The sequence below is a fragment of the Telmatherina bonti genome (assembly GCF_933228915.1).
Source record: "Telmatherina bonti genome assembly, chromosome: 11".
In the NCBI taxonomy this organism is placed as follows: Eukaryota; Metazoa; Chordata; class Actinopteri; order Atheriniformes; family Telmatherinidae; genus Telmatherina; species Telmatherina bonti.
The window spans coordinates 14,958,921-14,982,709 of NC_136629.1; the positions used below are offsets into that span (position 1 = coordinate 14,958,921).

The 23,789-nt window shown below is 40.7% G+C and overlaps 1 protein-coding gene across 1 annotated transcript in view; it reads left to right on the forward strand.

Annotated features, from left to right (window-relative positions):
• b3gat2 (beta-1,3-glucuronyltransferase 2 (glucuronosyltransferase S)) overlaps positions 1 to 23,496 on the forward strand; it is a gene marked incomplete at both ends in the record, with an annotated part of 83,591 nt that extends 60,095 nt beyond the window's left edge. Inside the window, 2 exons of the mRNA XM_079248944.1 lie at positions 2,970 to 3,118; positions 23,410 to 23,496. Coding sequence (XP_079105070.1) covers positions 2,970 to 3,118; positions 23,410 to 23,496 — 236 coding nt within the window. The remainder of the gene's footprint in view (positions 1 to 2,969; positions 3,119 to 23,409) is intronic.
• Positions 23,497 to 23,789: the final 293 nt, after the last annotated feature.

Below are 23,789 nucleotides of genomic sequence, written 5' to 3' on the forward strand. Positions count from 1 at the left end.
TTATCTGATCTGATTTTAAATTATAACTCGGAGGTCTATCTATCTATTTATACGTACACACATATCCATCCTTACGTACACGCATGCATGCATGCATACACGCATGCATGCATGCATACATATATATATATCCATCCATCCATTTTCAGTCCAATTCAGGTTTGTGGGGAAGCTGGAGTCCCCACAAATCTATTTTACTTTATTTGTGTGTTTTTTAATGTATTCACCTATATTTTTATTTAAAGTTTATCGTACTTATTTGTTGTCATGGGGGTGACGCCTGTTTTACACTGACATCCTCTCTTATTGGGTCCATTTAAATCTTTATAAGTTGTGTCTTAAAGGCATTTCATCATTTTATTTATCTGAGCTTAACAACCTCATATTTCTTTCCAAGCTTTGGCATCCATGAATCAGCTGCTGTTAAATGTTCGTAGATCCAGGTAAAAAGGTAGAGATAATGTCTCAGCTGTGGAATCTAATCAGTGGAATCTCCTGCATTGTCGTGTTGGAGCACATTTATTTTTGCTTGCTATAAAACCTGCGTGAGCAGCTTATTCTGGTTTTCTTAGCATGTAAGCAATGGTTTTCATCTTACCTATTTATTTAGTTTTATATTTATAAATTTATATTTATAAATTTGAACATTTTTATCATTATCTTAGAGATTGTTGCCCAGAATAGTGCAGCTCTTTGGTCAACAGAGTTTGTGGTGTAATTATAGTTTGAATTTGATACAGTCACAAACTACACACCATGATTTATTAAAATAATTTAAATCAGTACCATGACATTGTTATGCTGTAAAGACAATTAAGTAAATAGTTTTTTAACATGGTTAAATAAAAGCCGTGTTGCGAAGTGCACCCGCTCCATCAATCACTGACTGGTTTCTGCTATTAGCTACACAAACAACCATCTGATGCCAAAGAGGAGGCATGCTCCACTGTGAATCTCAAACTGCTGACAGGATTGAAAATAAGAGTTTCTGTAGAAAGTGCAGATGTACTTTGTAACTTGGGGATTTTATTTTTTGTTTGTTTGTTTGTTGTCCATTTCCATTTTTAGTAGCAGCTAGCTTAACTAGCCCATCGCGGCTCTCTGCTTTTACAAACTGAATAAACCTGATACTTATCCATAAAAATGTAATTAGTTAAGACTCTGATGTGAAAGTCTGAGACCAGGACATACAGTATCTACTAACAAAACCACTGATATTTCTGCAAAACCCTGAATTTCACTCAGTAACCCAAACAGGCTTGCTAGCCAGACGTGCCCTAGCTAAACGGTATCTGAGAAGTGTTTCATTATGTAGCAGACCTCAGTGTGATCTCTGCAACACACATATCTACTGACTATCCCGAAGCAAAGCTTGAAAAGTCAACTGTTTCCACTCTGAACGAGTCTCAGCAGAAATGTGAAGGAAATCTCCAACTGTCAGACATGGAAGGGGGTGGATGGTACTTTGTTTTCAGCTGCAGCCAACGGCATCAAGAGCAGAGGGAGCGATGAATCCTGTTAAATCCTCCCAAATTCTGGCAGCAGATATAATACCTTTTGCAAAAACAAAATATTTCCATAAAATCTGTAATCATGTTATAATTTCAAATGTGTAAAGTCAACAAAGATTGACAGAATGTACTTCCATACAGCAATGCATGAAAAATATCCCAAAACTGGACATTTGTTGCTGGAAAAATGGCTGAACGCTGGAGACTTTTTATTCTATTTATGTACTGCTTTATTCTTTTTGTTTGAATTTCTTTTACTTTTGATTGCTTTCATTTTATCTTTTATTCCTTTCACTTCTATTGTTATAATCTCACTGCATGTCTTTAAAGGTGGAGTATGTAAGATTTTCAATATTTAAAAAAAAAAAAAAAAAAAACTTAACTAAAAAAATAACTACAATCATAATTAGATGACCTGGGTTCTTACAGGTAATGTCGGTTCTGACAGTTTTTTAAAACATGTAGGTTCCAGTCTGTCCATATTTGATGTGTTATTAAATTACAAGTTTAATTAATGACAAAGACCCTTCTTAAATGTTTGCCTACCAGTAAAAAAAAAAAGTGCTTTTTGTCATTAATTAAACTTGTAATTTAATAACGCATCAAATATGGACAGACTGGAACCTACATGTTCAAAAAACTATCTAATTATGATTGTAGTTATTTTATTAGTTAATTTTTCTTTTAAATATTGAAATATTACATTACATTGAAATATTACATACTCCACCTTTAATGTTCAGCACTTTGTTGCAGCTGGTGTTGTGTGAAAATGCTGTATAAATAAAGTTGAATTGAGATTAGAGAAAGAAAAAAAGAAAACTTGTTTATATGTGGGTGTTTCACAAATGTGTGTTTCAGACACTCTCCTGGAATATTTAATATTTTCATCATCTCAGCTTCCTGTTTCTTCATGCTACTGTGTGGAAAGCATAAATATTCACAGCACTTTCTCAGTCTTGCCGTCTCTTCCGGTTTTTGGCTTCGTCTCAGCGTTTTGTTCTGACAGTGAGGGGTTAGCTGAGGGGAGGCAGAAATATGGAAAAGAGACTCTGCACATGCCACCTCCAGACCTTTGGCCTCGAGATCAGCCAACACATCCGATGTGTGAATGATGTGTTCTTCACACACACGCTGAGGAGCTCAAGGTTAAATTAAGCTGGACAGGAGCATTAGCGCTGGCTTTTTGCTTTCGTTTGTTGCCTTTGATGTCTCTAAAAAAACTGGTCTCACAATCTGAATAAAATTTCAACTTTCAACTTTCTCATCTTCAGTATAATTATGCCTCAGGAGGATGCAGACTCTGCTAAGAATGAATTTCATATTAGTCTCATTAGAAACACTAATGAATTGTCATTTTCAGCCGCGATTACAACATTCATCGTGTTTTTTTAATCCAGGCTTTCTAATGTCGTCGCCTTCTTTTTCCCTCCTTCCACATCCTCTTCCTCTCCTCAGGCTTTGCGGTGAACCTCCAGGTGATCCTGGCGAACCCGCGGGCGCAGTTCAAGCGGCGGGGCTCCCAGCCGGGGATGCAGGAGTCTGATTTCCTCAAGCAGATCACCAAGGTGACCGAGTTGGAGCCCAAGGCGAATAACTGCACACGGGTCAGTAACGTCTGTCGCTACAGCAACGTGCTGAAAACACTCGTGATGATGTAGTGTTGCAGGAGGACAGCCTTGTTTACTGATGCCAGCCTTAATTTCAACAATACAAACACATTCATCTGTTTCATGCTGGTCTGACCGAGCAGATGCAGCCTAACCTTAATCAGTCCAGCTGTGTATGCAGCTGGACTTCACTTCCACTTTACATTGGTGCATGTGGTGCATGTTCCAGTGTTATTCCTTGCTTTTATGTAAGCCCTGTGATTGCAGCGAGTATTAGGCGCTGCCGGGCCTGAGGAAGCCTCCTGCTCCGACTAATGCACAGCTCTGTGTGCACACAGTGTTAAAGTCTGCAACTAGATCATTACTCTCTGCTAGCATCAGCGACATTCACTCTGCTGTCCAGTCAAAGCAAATATCACAAAAATCCCAAACCGATGTTCTTCAGTATCACAGCGATAAAGCGGAATTTTGTTTCTGTGTGTTTTATTTATTCATAAAAATTTATTCTGGATTCATACTCACACAGCATCTTCATATGGGAGGGCTGGTGCAGCTGACAGTAGTAGTTGAGCTTATAGTGACGGCGTCATGTTGCTGTTTTTCTTCTGCGGATTCACTACAGTCTCCACAAGAAGCTCCAGGTATCCAGAATTACGTAATCACAATCTGACCAATCACATGGGATCACTTATGCATAAGCGCACTGCAAGTAGGGGTCCATGTCAGACCTGGAAGCGGTGTGCATCAAGCCTCTGCGTAACAGACCTTACGCAGATGCTGCTCAAGTAGAAATCCAGTTTTAGGATTATATGAGTAATCTTTTTTTTTTTTTTTTAATCATTGGACATGTGAGTAAGGATTAAATAATGAGGAGTACATTATAACTGTTTAATGCTCGGAGTCTAGAACACCACGACCAGCAGCAGAGTCTGATGCATGGATCCAAGTTGTTTATTCCGTTTATACCATGGTCCCACACAGTAAACATTTTATAAAGAATTTGTATTTCTTTTTACAACACTAGCTAAAGCCCTGCAAAGGACTGGCGAGCTGTCCAGGTATAGACGGCTGGGATGGGCTCCAGTTTCCCCGGGACCCTTCATTGGACTAAGAGGTTTCAGAAAATAAATGACTAAATACACTAAAGTATAGTATATTTCACGTTGGCCTCGATGTACTTTTTATGCCAAACAACCGCTGTCAAGCTACAGCGTGTTTCTCTCATTCGCCTATGAAAAGCGAGCTGATCTGAATCAGTTGATTAACGTGTTGCTATGGTGATCTATGTTCTCCAAATTGCGAGCTGGTGAGTTTTCAGACATATGGCTTGTAGGTGGGTCATTTTATGAAATCCTCAGTGAAAATAAATTAAGCCTATATCAGAAACGAGACTGTGTCATATTTAATCGTGTTTTCTTTTGGTTTTTGAAGATGACAGTACATACACCCTTATTTGTACACATTTCATTATTGACTATGCTAATTTTTCCTATGTTCAACTTCTGATGTCTTTATATTGTTTGTTTACTTTATCCACTGTTCGCAGCATCTTACAAGCAGAATTAACTTTCTAATATTCAGCGTTTATTTGTGTGGCACTCAGATTTCTTTGCTTTCTTTGTAGGTCATGTTTTCTCTCCAAACCCGCCATGCTGCAAGCCACAAAACGTGCAAACCCTAATTTAAATAGGAAGTCTCAAACATTTGCACCTGCTACCCATTTACATAATCCCTCTTACACATACCGTTGTTCGGCCTAACACGTAAAATTCTTAAATGTACACACAAATTACTACTTCCAAATAGGGATCTTAGTAGATCGGGCTCTTAGATTATTGTTTGATAATGTGTTTGCGCACACCTGAATGTTGCAGAGTTTAGAGTTACAGAAGACATCACGCTTTCTAATAATCAGATGATTTAGTGCTTTGATCAACAGCTGCTTTTTGTCTTCACTCTTTTGCAAGAAGAAAGGATTCACTTTTTCAACAAACTTCTTCTACAATTTGGTTCCATGTTTCTTAAAATAAGACTTACATGGTGTCTTGCTGTTCATCTTTAGTTGTATTCACCAGTTTAAAGAGCACCTGAAACCAGTCGATCACTTATTGTGTAGATATATAAAAAAAGGTCCCTGTTTTTAGCTGATTTGAATATTCGTTAGCTTGTGTCTCTCCTGCAGGATTAATTGTTTGGTTTCTTTTATTTTTGCTGATGATCACTCAAGCAAACGCTTCATCTAATTAGCAAACTGGAAAAGACTGAGTAGGAACATTTTGGGACTATTTGTGCTGAGTCCAGTCTGAGACTGTGTAAACTGATAAACACACTGAAAGCAGTTTTCATGCCTTTACTAGATGAGACTGTAGTTAAACACCAAGGTGCTGCATTTTCTTTCTTTTTTTCAAATGGTGGCCTTCTGCAACCTGTTTGTCGTTTCAGATCAGATTTACCAGCAGTGTGTTACCAGACTGGTGCGACTACAGCTGAACAAAAGCTCAGTATCACTGTAAATCTGTTTGTGTGTTGCCGATATGAAACTGCAGTCATTTTAATGGCCACCATCGCAGCAGTAACTAACCATCGGGCATCCCTCCTTACTGTTGACAGCATGACTCATGCTTTAAGCTAGTGGCTCAGTCTAAACATAGAACAGCATGGCCTGGATTGGATGGAAACGCCACCGAAGCGCAATCAATTCTTGTTGCGCTCTCAGACAGCTTAGATCGATGCACCTCATCTGAAACCACCGCAGCCCCTGTTGGCACCAGGTTTTATGAAGCCACTCATCCTCTTGACAACCGTCACAAAGCTGCCTAAAAAGACTTTTTATGAGAAATGGATCCTATTATGTTTCTTGCCTTTCAAGGAACCTATGAGCCAAACGTGTGATGTCTACAGCTGTTACATGCACAGTTCTCCTGAAGTGAGCATGTTAGATTATGTTGCTGGTTGTCAGATATTCAGTTTGACTATTTTTCTCCAAACCAATCAGCAGTGACAGACATTCCTCACATGACAGACATTTTTACAAATATAGCTTATTCATGTCCATGTGTATCAATAAACCAATCATTAATCAATGTGTAACACCACGTTTGGTGCTCTAATCTGCCATTAAGGTGAAATGCATCAGTAGCTACTGGCTCTACCTCCATGAAATTCAGTTTTGGTATTTTTGATTTCTAGAACCAACAATCTGTACACTGATGATAGCTGGAGTTAGTTACTGGTGGGGTTTACACCATAGATTGTGTATAAAAAGATAGTTGGAGCATCCGTGACGTCATCCATAATTTTCTGATGAGCTCATTTGATGCTTGGTGGGTGGTTCCTACCATCTCCATTTTGCAGCGTCACGCATGTCGTCTCTCCCGGAAAATACAAAAATGGGCAAAGAGGGAGGGCTGTGAGCGTGGTGGTGGATGATTGACATCTCATGATCTCAGACATGCCTGTAGCTAAGAGCTAACTGAGCCAGCCCAAAGCTAACAGGAGCTAACCAGCTAATGAAGGTAATTGGGCTAAAGCTAAATCACACTGTTAACTAGTTAAAAACTGTGGTTGTTCTTTGTTCTTCTGACATGAAGCAGGAGATTGGGTACCTGTCAATCAAAAGGACACGCCCCTAAATATGTTGACTTTTGAGATTAAATTAATTTTAAATGGGCAAATTAGAAAAAGAATTACTCCCCCCACAGTTGTCATGAAGGTAAACCTGACCTATTAAACCTAAAATGGATTTTTGAACCAGGCTGTAAACATGTTTATTTCTGCTGTGAAGTTGGTCTTTTTAACATGGGAGTCTATGGGGATTTGCTCTGTTTTGCAGCCAGCCCCTAGTGGATGAAGGGGGAACTGCAGTTTTATGCACTTCCACATCAGCTTTACTTTTAACTGCTAGTTCACTTCTTTTCATTGTAAATCACCCCAGTACCTTATGCTGAACGGTTTACCTGCTCCGGAGCAGATTATGTTCTGGATAATAGAGAAATAAATATAAAAGCACTTTAATTTCTGGAACATGCAACTAGCTACTTGTGATGACGAGGAATTATTTTGCTAATACAAAATGCACTCACATGCGCGGAGGCAGAGTGATGAGCTAAAAATGAAATATATTAGGAAGAAACTGCCCAAAACATCTGGCCTGTAATAACATATTCAGAGTAGTTTCTATTCATAATTGTCAGATAAATTAATATCTAATCTGCTAAAATGTACGCATGAACAGATATTTCTGTTCTGCCAGCATTCCTTCCTGGCTGTTGCCACAGCAACGGGTTTGCTTTTGACTTGGACAATGCCTTTAATTCTTCATATGTGTGAATAATTGTCTGTTCCTCCATGGTGACGTTGCTCTGCAGGGTTTCTCCATGTCTGCGATTGGTCAAAGCCCCAGAGATTTACAGTAGATCAGCAGTCTGAAAAACTCAGACCATTACGTTAAATCACACCATGTTCAGTCACCTTTTTTACTTCATCCCGATTATCAGTTCAACTTCAGCATGTTGTCTTGACCACGTCGACATGACTAATGTATTAAGTTGCTGCTGTGTGATTGGCTGATTAGAAATATTAGCAAGCAGTTGGAGGTGGAACGAATAAAGTGGCCAGTGCGTGTATATCAGGGGTTTCTAACTCAGGTCCCCATGAGCTGCCATCCCACAGGTTTTAGTGTTTCTCTGGTACAACACACCTGCTTGTTAATGAGCCATTGATTTGGGTCAGGTGTGTCTCAGCGGACAAAACACTAAAACCTATAGGATGGTCGCTCACAACGACCGGAGGTGGAGACCCCTGGTGCATATGCAGCAGCTTCCTCGGTGAGTCTCTCATCCTGTGAACAGACTCCAGCTCAGCAGGGTAAGACCTCAGCTGGCAGCAGTTCTCCACCTGCTGTAGGTTCATGTTGGAGTGGCCCCGCGGCTCTCCTTGGATCTTCTGCAGAACAGAACTGGGATGACGGCTGCCAGCTGCAGCCTCAGACTGAAGAGGATTTGGAACTAACTGGAGAACCATCTAAATAATGTCAAGGGCCATCATCGCAGCACCATGGCCAGTGGACAGAAGAGGGTGAGACCGGACAGGACAGGTTTATCTGGTCAACATCTGAAGTTACTGTGAGAGTTATCCTGCACAAAGCCACAAATAAATCAATGTGTGGCTATGACTGCAGAGGAACAAGGCTCAGGGTCTAGACTGTTATGTAACAAAAGCCAAACAATTAGCTCACATTTGTATTGTGAAGTACAACAGACACAGCAGCGTCTGAGAATCTGGTTTTATATTTAGCTGATCTGGTTTCTGCTTGCAAGTTCTGCATTGGTTCACGTAGAAATGCAGGACGCAGCTGTTTCACCTCGAATCAACAAATGGAAGAATTAAGTTTCCTGGTTGACCATATGTGCGTCAGTCACATTGCTGCACTGTAAGGCCCTGAATTCATGTTTCGCATTAAGAATAGGATAAAGACCCCCCGAGCTGCTGGATCGTCATTTACAGCTGGCTGCCTCAGCAGACAGCTCTGTGTTGAGACTATCATCATCATTATAAGCCCCATTACACTAATGGAGGTGTCCTGCCGCTGATATTAATACAGGCTATTAGTAGCCTATGACATAATCAGTCATCAGTCAGGAGCGAGCAGGATCAGCATTTATCACGTCACAGATACAGTGAAAGTTAGACATGACATCATCACGAGCAAAGTCACTTCTTCTGGTGTTAAGTCGGACAGTTCTGATCACGTTTCATGCAGCTGCAGCAAGAAGTTCAACAACACTTCAGGACTGGAATCAAATTGTAGCTGAGATGTTCAGGGTCGGATCAAAAGTGCACAGGCCCCTGGGCCCAGAGTGTTTCAGGGGGCCCCTCAGCCAGTGGTACCAGTAGCATTACACTAGACACAGTGGTGTAACCATCTGGCTTTTATGTACATTTTGTTTCATGTCCAAACTGCTGGTGTTCGCCCTACATGGGCCCCAAGTAGGCGTGGGCCCCTGGGCTTGTGCCATGGTGATGTTTTACCTTCATCCATCTGTTGGTTTGTGACAGCGTTGACCTCTTCCACCCTGGAGTCTCTTGTGAAGAAAATCTGGATTTATTGATTTTAACAGTGCAACCAAAGACCATTTTACAATTAATTTCCAACATGACGGACTTGTGCTGAAGTCATGCTTCAAGATATTTGATCAGCCTTCAGAGGAGGATATTCAAGACAGGTTTAATAGCATCGTCTTTATTCATGTACTTTTTCTTAGTTTTGACAAGGAAAAAATAAAACATGTTTTTTTATAGTATTTTGTTAGAATCTTATTCAGACTTGATGGTAAGGACTTGGATTGTTAAGGAGTACATTTATTGATTGGTTGATATTTTAATTTTAAAGAAGTAAAACAGTAACTTTAATATAAAAAGAAAAAAATGAAGAAATCCCAAAATAAACTAAAAAAAAAAAAAAAAAACGCAAACTACATGATGAAAAGGTGGATGAAAACTTGCACACTCCTTACGTTTTTACGTTTTACTCCTTACGTTATCCAAGGCTTTTTTATTTGCAGCTTTTTCCACCAATTTTCTTTTGCTTTCTCGGCTGTTTAGCGGGAGGAGGCAAATAAACTGAGCCAGGTCAGAAATCCTTCCTGCATTTTCTCAGCCATGTTTGCCTTCTGAGTTTCTTCTTCACTACTTTGTATTTTCATCCAAACACGCTGTTTATATGCAGGGTGTGGCTATCAGGTATGCGCTGAGCAAGATTACCAACTATAGCTTTAAACACAACCATGCTAGCTGTTTAGCCTTAATGCTAAATTAAGCTAATATAAATGTATTAATTTCAAATAGGGACAACTGCACATTAATAAACATGGGTACAAATGCACAAATTTAAATGTGCTACAGAGTTAGCCTAGCTGCTAATTTACATTGTCCTGTGGCAGGTCACAGCAAGTGACAATGTAGCGGTAGTTTTCAATATTCACACACTGCATTACCCTCTAGCTCTCGATTTAACCTTTAGTCAGAAACTTGATGAGTTAAAAAAAAAGAAAAATTACAAAACAAACAAAAAAATCCTTTAAAGCAGGGGTAGCCAACTGGTCTTTGAGAGCCGCAGTCCTGCAAATGTTTAGAGTTTCCCTGATGCAACACACCTGACACACCATCCATCCATCCATCTTCTACCACTTATCCGGGGTCGGGTCGCGGGGCCAGCAGCCTAAGCAGGGAAGCCCAGACTTCCCTCTCCCCAGCCACATTTGCCAGCTCTGCCAAAACATTCCCAGGCCAGCCGAGAGATATAATCCCTCCAGCGTGTCCTGGGTCTTCCCCGGGGTCTCCTCCCAGAGGGACGTGCCTGGAACACCTCACCAGGGAGGCGTCCAGGACACATCCTGACCAGATGCCCGAGCCACCTCAACTGGTTCCTCTCGATGTGGAGGAGCAGCGGCTCTACTCTGACCCCTCCCGGATGACCGAGCTCCTCACTCTATCTCTAAGGGTGAGCCCGGCCACCCTGCGGAGGAAACTCATTTCAGCCGCCTGTATACGAGATCTCGTTCTTTCGGTCACGACCCACAGCTCATGACCATAGGTGAGGTTAGGAACGTAGATCGACTGGTAAATCGAGAGCTTCGCCTTCTGGCTCAGCTCCTTCTTCACCACGACAGACCAGCGCAGAGTACTACTGCAGACGCCGCACCGATCCGTCTGTCGATCTCACGCTCCATCCTTCCCTCACTCGTGAACAAGACCCCGAGATGTTTAAACTCCTCCACTTGAGGCAGGACCTGACTCCCGACCCGGAGAGGGCAATCCACCCTATTCCGGCTGAGGACCATGGTCCACCTGACACACATCAGACTTAATTAGCAGACTGGTGCAGAGCTTGACATTAAACTCTGCACAAGTCCGCTCACCCATTGATTTGAGTCAAGTGTGTTGCAGCAGGGAACACTTGCAGGACTGGGGCTCTGGAGGACCAGAGTTGGCTCAGTCCTCCTCCAAAGAATTATCTAAAAGGGTTGAATTTACATCAGCAATGATCGAGGCCCTACATATATTAATTTTTATGCAATCACATAAAGATCTGAAGTTTTACAGTTCATTCGATCAGTGGCAAATATAACAGGTCCACCAGTTATCTTCAGAACTGGTTTCATTCTTTGTTGACATGAAGCATCACACAGTTTCTGCACATCCATGATGAGAATCTCCCGTTCCATCACATCCCAACGCTGCTCTGTTGGACTGGGATCTGGTGACTGTGGAGGCCGTTGGAGGACAGTGAACTCATCGTCATGGAGATGATGTGAGCTTTGTGACATAGTGCATCATCCTGCTGGAAGTTTCCATCAGATGATACACTGTGCTCATAAAGGGATGGACATGGTCAGCAGCAACACTCATGGAGGCTGTGGTAACTATGGTAGTTAGGGGACCAACAAGACAAAACCCCCACACCATTACACCACCAGCAGCCTGAACTATTGACTCAAAGCTGGGTGGATCCATGCCACGTTTAAAGTAATTTAAATTCCATTTCTTCCTCATTCTGCTCAGTTTGAGCTTCGACAAGTCGTCTTTACCATGTCTACACGGCTAATGCATTGAGTTGCTGTCATGTGATTGGCTGATTAGATGTGTGTGTTAACAAGCTGTTTAACGGGTGGAAATAATAAAGTGGCCAGTGAGTGTATAGCCTCATTAAATACAGTCCAGAGCTGATTCAATGATTTTTCTGCTTGGAAATGTGAGTCATCCTGATTTGTTCCATATGCTAAGAATTTACTATGACTGTGTTGCAGATCAATAAGATATTATCATCATCATCATTAATACCTTCGGGTGTCAACAAACACATCTTTTATTGATGAAACAGTAGATGACCTGCAGTATACGCTCACATAAAGCAGACCTGGATAAAAACGTAAACATCTGGAGCTCTGCATCCCCTATTTCACAGCTTTGGCTCGCACACGGCTTGACTGAAAAAGTTGGATATTAAAGCCTTTACCTGAAGTTGAGACACTTTTAGCTCCAGGCTGTTTCCACTTTGGGCTTTTCACGGTATCTGGGATCAGATCACAGAGCCTGAAACCCGACCTTGACGATGTAGGGCAGAAATGCTCATCTGATGGCCAGGTCAGTATCTGGAGACGACTGACAGGAGCTGTAATGTAGTTAGAGCAGGAAAGTAATGGCAACAGACAGCAGTGACAGGACAAGAAAGGAGGGGGAAGGTGGAAACAGATGGAGACAGATGATAGCACAGGAGGGAATGGAGATAGAGAAGACAGGAGGAGGGGAGATTAGGCCAGCAGGAGTAAAAGCCTCTGCAGAGGATAGATGGATGGACTGGCTGAAAGTGGAGATAAAATAAGAGGACGTTATGATAGAAGAAAGTCGAGGGGCAGGGAGGTCTGATGACACTGGCTGAAAGACTGTAATGCTGTTTGTGTCATTGGCATCGGGTCTCAGCTTCCAGCTAAACTTAGTTTTATTGCATCAGTGTGGCTAAATGCATCTGTAACCACTAGTCGGTCTGGTTTTTGTGATCTGACCCTCAAAGCATCTTCTACGTGCGTGCATTACCAGAGCTCATTGTAAAGGTAACTTTTCTGACTTGGATCAGAAGCTGATATTTGTGCACATAAATGTTTAAAAAGCAAGTGATGAAGGTTGAGTCAAACATTTAGAGGACAACAGTCAGATTAATGATTTTTTTTAGAGTTAATTTGTCTTACATTGTGATTTAACAGCTTTGTCTCTATATGTATGTTGATTTTAACTGTATCATTATCAGATGTTATCGTTGATTTATCACTTTTTGATCAGTTTTAGTTCATTGGTTGATGTTCTTATAAAGATGGATGTTTGTTTTCCCCACTGTTCTCTGTGTTCTCCTTATTCCAGGGAGCCTTTGTAAGACTTGGCCTCGCACCACAGATGAAAAACAGCCCTTTAGCTCAATCTGACATTTATAAGATGCTCTGTCCTGGATAATAAAGGTTTTCCTGATAAGCAACTAGGACTTTCTAAACCATCTAAAACAGGGCTCTCCAGCTCCGGTCCTTCAGAGCTGCTGTCCTGCTGCTCCAACACAAAGTCCTACAAAAGCCTGATAATGAATCAGTCATTAGAGTTTGGTGTGTTGCAGCAGGAGAACATCTAAAACCTGCAGGACAGCAGTTCTCCAGGACCAGGGTTCTCATTCTGCATCACTTTATGTGAACTAGAATCATGTTGATGCGTGTTGGTAGAACTTGGATGTCCTGAAATGTGAAATGTAAGGAAAAGTTAAACACTTGTTTGATGCAAACAGCTTTTATTTAAACCGTTATTAAACTATTGATGATGAATTGGTTTAAATGCCTAATTATGTTGTTATTCCTCGACTGAATGGACATTTTTATTAGCATCTATTCCAGGGGTCATCGTCCTTGAGAGCTACGATCTCCTGCAGGTTTTAGTGTTTTACTGGTCCAACGCACTTGATTCAAATAAAAATATGTTGTCATCTTCTGCAGCTGCCTGGTAATGAGACACTGATTTGGGTCGGGTGTGTTGCAGGGAAACACTAAAACCTGCAGGATGGCAGCTCTGGAGTTGGTGACCCCTGATCTTTTTACATCGCTGATTAGCTGCACTGTTACAGGAAGATTCCTGATCCAGCCCGACAGGAATCCAGACTTCCTGCAGGTTTCAAATCAGCAGGATTATGACGAATTTCTGGTAAAGCGACAGAAATTTAAGGCATTTCTACTGTGACTATTTAATTCATGAGCAAAATACCAACAAAAAGCCATATTATCCAGTTTTACATGCTCTCAGATTGTTGCTACCGTGGTTGCTATGGATGCTGCTATGTGTGTGTGTGTGTGTAAGTTCAAATCCTGTTTCAGGCTGTCTGCTATGAACGAGCTGCGTTTCAATTCCCATCACTGCTGGAAAAGCCGTGTTTGTACTATTGCTTTAAAAACATGATGAACATGGGTTATAATAGATCACATCTTTCACTGAATCTGCTTTACTTTCTGTCATCAAACTGAACTTTAATGCTTCATATTAAAACTTCAGCTGTGCATTTTTTAAAATAATTTTATGAACAAGCAAATATTTCATGTTTAATGTTTCGTTTAAAACCATGTGCTATTTTCTTCTGATTATAATATAATATAATATAATATCTACTTCCAGCTGTTGCCAGTCATCATGTAGTTTATTTATAATTCAAATTAAAGCAAATTTATTTATTTGTTTATAGTTTATCATAACTATTCATAAAAAGCTATTAGAAAATAATTTATGGATCTTTTTTATTGTAGATTTCATCATCCAGCCTGAGCACGCACTGGGCAACAGTAAAGATGGAAACTTCCTTTTAACTGGAAGAAAACCTCCAGCACAACCAGAAACAGCACGGTTCCTCGATCTTTTGGGAAGGATGTTAAAGTTGAATTTTAGGTTCAATCATCCAGAATATCTGTATTTTTTTTATTTTTCAGGTAAAACTACTTTACCTCAGTTACGTCTAATCCCTGACGGGGAGTAACAGTAATAGTGTCCTCTCCTCACAAGCTAAAGAGAAACAGAAACGAACCTGGCAAAGCTTTTTGTCTGCAGGTTGCCTGAGGGAGGAAGAGGAGGAAGAGGAGGATGGAGCAGAAGAAAGGGCTAAGTGCTAAAAACAAGCGCAGAGCCAAAAGAGAAAAAGTGCATGTGATGAATGAGTGGAGGAAAGAGAGGGGTGTGTGAGGGAGTCCGGGGAAACAGGGTGGGAGCTCTGACTGCATAATTGGTGTGTGTGTGTGTGTGTGGTGTGTGTGTGCACAGACTCACAGTTTCCCCCACAGCTCTGGATCATCGCTTTAGTAGCTGCTACATTAGCCTCATTAGAAATGCAAAGCGGGCCAATTAGCGGCACAGTGTGCAGGAAGTGACACGTTCCACCTGAAGAGGCCCTGAGACAACGTCAGTGTCCACAGCCTGCAATAAATCATGCCTGCATCAGTCTGTGTGTGTGTGTGTGTGTGTGTGTGTGTGTGTGTGTAGCTTTGAGCACAGTCTTAAAGGCTCATTAGTTATAGCTCTAAAAAAAGAAACACTTCAAATAACTTCATTTGAATCTGGGAGGAAGGGAAGTCATCCCCCTTTCCAGGAACACATCCATCTTTGCAGCGTTTTCTCACCAATATATTGCTGCGAAATTGGCTGCAAACAGAAGACAAACAACTGCATTTAGGAGCTCGCTGCATTTGATTTGATCCGTTTCAGGAGGTGTCAGATTGTTTCCTGTGAGCCGAGTCTCTCCTGGCAGATTGCTGAGCGCTGAAATCAACAGGAGATTGCGATGCGAGAGCACAAAGCAGTTTCTTGCTCGTATTTCATGAGTGATGACTGAGAATGAGCTCTAAGAAATGCAGCTAATCACGAACAGCAGATTCACATTCATTCATGTCAACGTTACAGAGATGACGTTTTCAGGTCTTTTCATTTCCAAAAACTTTTTTAACATAAACTCACTAAAAGAAAGTGGAAAAATCAGTGTTAGATTGATTAATTCTTTGTTATAGCAATGTTTCTTGTTAATAAATTACCTGTTTATTTCCACTGAAAATCATTCTGCATTTGGAATAAAAAGAAAAGTACTTTTGGGATTAGTTAAATAAATTGCCAACAGTGTCTTCAAACAATTCAATTCAATTCAATTCAACTTTATTTATATAGCGTCGAATCACGGCAATGCCATCTCAAGACGCTTTACAGACAGAGGGGAAAACATAATGAAGGCCAATTCATAATAGCCTATATAAGGAAACCAACAGATTGAGTTGAGTCCAACTCAATCTCCCATCCTGAGCAAGCACACTGGCAACAGTGGGAAGGAAAAAACTCCCTTTTAACAGGAAGGAAACCTCCGGCAGAACCCGGCTCAGGACAGGCAGCCATCTGCCTCTGCTGTGTGGGGGGAAGAGGACAGAAAGACAACAGACAACAGGAACTGCTACTCCCGGCCAGGGAGACCTGCTGAGACAGGAGACATACATGTTAATGATGCAACACTGTTATGGGGGGGTAAAAGAAAGAGATAAAGAGAAAAAGAAAGAAGCTCAGTGTATCAGGAAATGTCCCTCAGCAGTCTAAACCTATAGCAGCAAAACTAAGGGATGCTAACCATCCCTAGCTATAGGACTTATCAAAAAGATAAGTCTTCAGCCTAGTCTTAAAGGTGGGGAGGGTGTCTGCTTCCCTAACACTAACTGGGAGCTTATTCCATAAGAGAGGGGCCTGATAACCAAAGGCTCTGCCTCCTGCTCGGCTCTTTGAGACTCTAGGAACCACAAGTAGGCCTGCAGTCTGCGAACGAAGTACTCTGCTTGGTATATAAGGAACACTGAGGTCTTTGATATATAGTGGTGCCTGGTTGTGGAGGGCTTTATATGTAAGGAGAAGGATTTTAAATTCTATTCTAGATTCAACAGGCAGCCAATGAAGAGAGGCTAAAACTGGAGAAATATGATCTCTCATGCTGGTTCTGGTCAGGACTCTGGCTGCAGAATTCTGGATCAGCTGAAGGCTTTTCAGGGCATATTTAGGACAGCCCAGTAATAGAGAGTTACAGTAATCTAGTCTCGAAGTAACAAAAGCGTGAACCAGTTTTTCTGCATCACTCTGAGACAGAATGTCCCTAATTTTGGCTATATTACGTAAATGAAAGAAGGCTGTTTTAGTAACCTGCTTAATATGTGGGCCAAAGGACAGGTCAGGGTCAAATATTACTCCAAGGTTTCTCACTCTAGCACTGGAAGCTAAAGTAATGCCATCCAGGTTCATTACAAAACCGGAAAATTTAGCTCTGAGTTTTTCAGATCCAACGAGAATTACTTCAGTCTTATCTGAGTTTAAGAGGAGAAAATTTCTAGACATCCAAGTCTTTATGTCTATGAGACAATTTTGTAGCCTATCGGGCTGATTTGTTTCATCTGGTTTAAAGGATAAGTATATCTGAGTATCATCTGCATAACAATGAAAGTTTATTCCATGCTGTCTAATAATTTTGCCTAAAGGGAGCATATATAGCGTGAAGAGTATTGGTCCAAGTACAGAACCTTGAGGAATTCCATGACTTACTGTAGTTTGGGAGGAGGACTTGTCATTTACATGAACGAACTGAAGTCTATCAGATAAATATGATTTAAACCAGCTGTACCTGTAATTCCAATCACCTGTTCTAGTCTTTGTAACAGAATGTTATGATCGACTGTATCAAATGCAGCACTAAGATCAAGCAAGATAAGTACGGACACAAGTCCTTTGTCTGAGGCCATAAGAAGGTCATTAGTAACTTTCACCAATGCTGTCTCAGTGCTATGATGAGCTCTAAATCCTGACTGAAACTCCTCGCATAAATTCTTTCTGCTCAGGTGGGCATGTAGCTGAGCGGAAACTATTTTCTCCAGAATTTTGGACATAAACGGGAGGTTATATATAGGTCTATAATTTGCTATCACCTCTGGATCCAGAGATTGCTTTTTAAGTAAAGGCTTGATTACAGCAGTTTTAAATGATTGTGGTACATATCCTGTCACTAAAGACATATTGATAAGATTTAGTAGTGATGTATTAATTAAAGGGAAAATGTCCTTAAAGAGGCTTGTTGGGAGAGGGTCTAAGATACAGGTGGATGGTTTAGATGAAGCTATTATTTTAGTTAATTCAGAGGGTTGGACAGGACAGAAACTATTTAGACACAAGTCAGATCCTGGTTCTAAGGATGCTTCGGAGACCACAACAGGCTCAACATTATAGGTAGAAGGAAGAGTATTGTGAATTTGATCTCTAATAGTGTCAATTTTATTCCTGAAAAAATACATTAAATCATCACAGCTAAGTGAGAAAGGAATACATGGCTCCACAGCGCTCCGGCTCCTAGTAAGCCTAGCTACAGTGCTGAAAAGAAACCGAGGGTTGTTTTTGTTTTCCTCTATCAATGATGAATAATAAGCTGTTCTTGCCATACGTAAGGCTTTTTTGTATACGATTAAACTTTCTTTCCAGGTTAAGTGAGACTCCTCTAGTCCTGATGAACGCCATCTGTTTTCCAAACGCCTTGATGCCTGTTTTAGAGCTCGAAGCTGGGAATTAAACCAGGGAGCCTTCATAATCTTACCTAATTTCTTCTTCTTTAGGGGAGCAACATTATCCAAGGTTGTACGCATTGAAACTGTTATAGTATCAGCATGTTGATCAATCTGAGCAGGAGTAAGGCTTAAAGGGGGGCTCTCAGTCATGCTAACACATGGTAGATGTGAAAAAATTGATTCAATTGATTGTTTAAATTTTGTAATATTATTGTCTGATAAACATCTACTATAGTAGAATTTATTTTTGGTCAGTGAGTAATCAAATAAAGTTAATTCAAAGGTTAATAAGAAGTGATCGGACAAGACAGGGTTTTGAGGAAATACTTTGAGCTTATCAGTCTCAATACCATATGTTAGAACAAGATCAAGAGTATGGCCATGAGAGTGAGTGGCTCCATTGACATTTTGTGAAAACCCAATTGAGTTTAGAATAGAGCTAAAGGAAATGTTTAAACTATCATTTTCATCGTCAACATGAATATTAAAATCACCTAGTACAATGACCTTATCAGTAGTCAGCACTAACTCAGACAAGAGATCAGAGAATTCGGTCAGAAACTCGGAGTAAGGTCCAGGTGGGCGATACACTAATGCTAAAAGGAGCGGTTTCTCTGAATTCCATTTTGGATGAGATAAATTTAATGTCAGGAATTCAAAGGATTTATAGTTAGTTTTGTGCTTAGGATTAATTAAAAATTCTGACTTAAAGATAGCTGCAACACCTCCTCCTCTGCCTGTAGTTCTAGGAATGTGAAAGTTTAAATAGTTAGCTGGCGTAGCTTCATTAATACTAACATAATCCTCTTGCTGTAACCAGGTTTCCGTAAGACAGAATAAATCAATGTGGTGATCACCTATCAAGTCATTGACTAATAGACTTATTTGGGAGGGATCTAATATTCAGTAGGCCACACTTTATTGTCTTATTTTCAGATTTTATTAGATCCATTGTTTTTATTTTTATGAGGTTTTCACGATTAACCCCAGAAGTGTTTTTGTGTTGTTTAATTCTTACTGCTGGGAAGTTGTATAAGGTCGGAATGGGGTTTTGGGTGGGCGGCGGCAGGTGGGAAGCTGCAGAAAAGTGTGTAGGACTACAATTCTGCCTCCTGGTCCCAACCCTGAGTTGTCAATTTAGCTGACTAATAAAAGAGTCCATATTGCTAGATAAGAGAGCGGCTCCATCCAACGTGCTATGGATGCCATCTCTCCTAATAAGACCAGGCTTTCCCCAAAAAGCGCTCCAATTATCCATAAAACCCACGTTGTTATCGGGACACCACCTAGACAACCAGCGGTTGAAGGATGACATGCGGCTAAACATGTCATCGCTGATTAAATTTGGCAAGGGACCAGAGAAAACTACGGAGTCCGACATGCTCTTGGCAAAGTTACACACGGAAGCAACATTAATTTTAGTGACCTCCGATTGATGTAACCGGGTGTCGTTACCGCCGACGTGAATTACAATCTTACGGTATTTACGTTTAGCCTTAGTCAGCAGTTTCAAATACGATTCGATGTCGCCCGCTCTGGCCCCAGGAATGCATTTGACTATGGTCCCCGGTGTCTCTAGAGCCACGTTTCTGACTATGGAACTACCTATAATCAGGGTTTCTGCCTCAGCGGGTGTGTCGCCGAGCGGGGAAAATCTGTTAGAAACGTGAACAGGTCGGTGGTGGCCAGTGGATTTTGGTTTGGGGCTACGCTTCCGCCTGACCGTCGTCCAGCCCGCCTCGGCTGCGCGGGAACTGCTGAGGGACGGCTCGGGATGGGTGCCCTGGCTGGTAGCTCTGCACTGGCTAATGGGGGCTTGCTGACTAACTGCTTCCCTAACTGAGTGCGGAGCTGGGCTTCTAACTCACAGAGCCTCGCCTCCAAAGCTGCCAAGCTGCTACACTTAATACATCTACCGTTATCACTAAAGGAGGTGGAGGAGTAGCTAAACATCAGACACACAGGGGACCGGGGTGTGGAAAGAGAGCTAGCAGCCATGCTAAAACCGAGTGCTTGAGCTGTTTAAGTCAGTAAACAGAAAGCCAAAGATCCCAAAAATAAATGCAATATATAGAACAGTGGTTTGGGAAGATATTGTGCGCTAAAGTGAGTGGTTGGTTAACAATAGATAGAAGTTAGAAAGAAGTTAAAGGAGCCAACGGCTCATAGCAATCCGCAGTGACACACGCTAGGGAAACAGGAAATGACACAATACGTTACCGCAACGTCAGTGTTCCAAGTACTACTAACACCAAGTTAGTAGTAGAGTATCTGCAAAGATTACTTGTCTTAAAATAATGCAATGTGTGAACTGGTACTTGGGGGTCTGAGAACGCGTTTTATTGTTAAAACTGGTGTGAAACATACAAAGTTATCTCAGTGTTTTATTTAGAAGATTTAAACAAATGTGCATGTAAAATAACCAATGTTTGAATTTAAAATCTCAAAATATGATTAATATTCACACACACACATTCTGCTTTTACTCTAACACACTTTCCATGCTGTTTAAAAGGAAAATAAACAAGTTTTACAACAAAGAAGTAACCCACCAAACACCAGATCTCTTGCTGTTTCATTAGATGATCCGATGTTTAGATGTGGTCATGACTTCATGCAGCTGTTCACTTCGTTACAAAAAGGTGAGTTTATATTCTAGCATTTGAAGCCTAATTTGATAACATATATACCTTTATAAAAAATTTGAAAAATAAGAAAAAATAAAAGGGTTTGTGATGCAAAATATGCATAATCATGATTTTATTTTGCTAACTCGCCACGGACACACAAATGTTTTTACTTCCTCCCACTAACACGTCCTGGCTGCCATTGCTGGTTACCACCAGATAACAAGCCTGAGAAATTGTTGTCTAATTTATTGGGGATTGTTTCATTTGTTCAAAATCCATAAAGCCTGTGATGAACTGGCAACCTGTCCGGGGTGTACCCTACTTCTCACCGGATGATTGATGGTTCAAGCTCCGGCTTCCCGGCTAAACTGAATTTTAGCCTAAGTGGTTCAGAAAATAAATAAATGTTTTGTTTGCTTCTGATAAAAGATTTTATACAAGGAATGACAAGTTATCATATTTTTTTTTTTATTTAACTTTTGTCTTGAGAAACTTGCATTTTATCATTAATACCTAAATTTATTTATAATTATAAAAACATAAAATAAATAGATACCCAACATTACCTACCCCAACTTTAAGGCAATGGACGGATATATACATGAAAACGTCAGTAAAAGGCTGGGATGAAAGATTATACAGTTAAATATTAAATAGATTTAAAAAAAAAAAACCTAACAAATAAAGATAAATATTAATAATTATTATGATGTTAAATCCAAAATAAAGGTTAGTTAAAGCAAAATAAATCAATTTGATAAAATGAAACAACCAGGAAGGGGTTAAGCTAATTTCCGACAGCAGACATCAAACGTTTCTTTATAACAACATAATAAGGTTTAAATGCTTCAAGCATGACTGCTTTTACATTTCAGGCAATAACTAATGTCAGCTGGATAAAAGCAACTATTTGTCCTGAAGCTGAAATCCAGAATAACTCCTCAGAAACGTAGGACTGCGCCACCTGCTGGCATAAGCAGACACCTCCATTATGTGCGAAACAAAGTGAGAAAACCGGTGAGTTATTGTTGTCTGTTGAGGATGTGAAGCTGTTCAGACTTTTCTCTGCATACGTGCTGCAACAACCGTATTGTAGTTGATAATAAAAACCAGATAACTCTGACGCCGTCTAGAGTTCGACCTTTAAGGTAAAGTCTGCGTTGTGATGAAACCTGCTGGTGCTTCGGGTGTCATGTGATGCGCTGCGACGTTTCAGCTTGCATACCAACCTTCATGTTTCAACCTGACGGCTACATCCAAGTTTAATATGCAGTCAGCGGTTCCCTGACAGATTTAACAATAGAAAGTGCAAACAGTAACGTTTCTACTGCTGATCTATGCAATTCATATTAACATTAATGCAGCCAACATTAAGGAACAGTTTCAGGTTTATTAAATCTGAGTAATAAAAGCAGTGGAAGATATTCTGTGCAGTGACGTCTATTTGACCGGCTATTTTGCCTTTAGCTTTAAAACGTCACGTCTCATTTCCGGATACTGAAGCAGGAAACCTGACATGCTGATTATGTTTAACACAGTTCAGCATGAAATCACCATCACCGACTGATGATGCAAAGCTCCTTTCCTAACCCAGTCATGTTGCCGAATCGTTGCCTGTTTACTTAAAATGGCTCTTTTATGCACATTTCAGTCTTAATTTATTTTAATATGCAAGTCCAGAAGGGCACTAAATAATCAAGCATTTTCCACAAATACCTTCATTCATTTTATATTGATCCTCCCAGATCAGATCTCAGATCAGATGCCAAAAAACAAGTGAACAGAGAAAACTCCGCCCTGTCTGCAGGCTGCGTCTGATTGGTCAGCTGCTTGGCGTTGTTACACTGAGCAGTGAAGGTGGGTGTGGCTTTCATCTCGTCAACGTGCACAACCTAGACAAGATGACCAATCACTGAGCCCTCCCCCGGAAAGTCGCTAAAACTTTGAAGAAAAAATTCTCTAAAACCAATATTTTCTGTTGCCATGGAAACCGAACGTGCCGAGCATGTGTTTAGGTGATTTAAAAAAAAAAAAAAAATGGTGTCGCTCATATGTCTGATGAGTATTCAACACTAACACTGTGGAAAGCTCAGAAAACTAGAAATAGCATCATAGAGTCGCTTTAATTATTTGTCAAACGATCCTCTAGTTGTTTATCTGTTCCTCTTTCCAGATTTTTGTGTTGCTGCCATCATAAAATGTCTGGGATGTTGTTTGATCTCTACAGGGGATTAAATTTTAGGTTGATGAGATTTATAAATGATTGCTTTATTTAAATTTACATTCTGAACAGCCTCCAAAGGACTATATTTACTAGATTTTTCTCTAGAAGACTCAACACTAATACTTTCTTTTTAAATGACAGGTTTCGCCACGTTTTCATCCTAAAGACATGAAGCTGTTTCCGTCCTCAGTGTCAGCGATGCTGTCTTCATCCGAGCACAAAAGCCGCTAGAATCTCTTTATTTTCCAGAGCTCTGCAGATTTTCTCATTGTTCCTTTTCCTCTTCTCCAGGTGCTGGTTTGGCACACTCGCACAGAAAAACCACACCTCGCCAACGAGCCAAAGCATCGAAAGGACACCGTGGTCATTGAGGTGTGACTGCAGCTGCACGTCATCTTCTCGGTCTTGGCTGGGACTGAACCACTGCATCCTGCCTTCTCTCCTTATCAGCCTGATACGATCTGTTCACGGTGGACTCAGACTCTGAGAAGCTGCATGACTCATGACTCCTGGCTGTCTCTCAAACATCGTTTTGTGAGAACAAGGATGGCTTGGAATATGTTCATTTTACAACCTGGACCGGACCATTTGTTTTCCTTCATCCATCACTTGCTGATGTAAAAACTAAAGTTATTAATGTGAAGAAATGTTGTTGCTGGTTGCCATGCGAG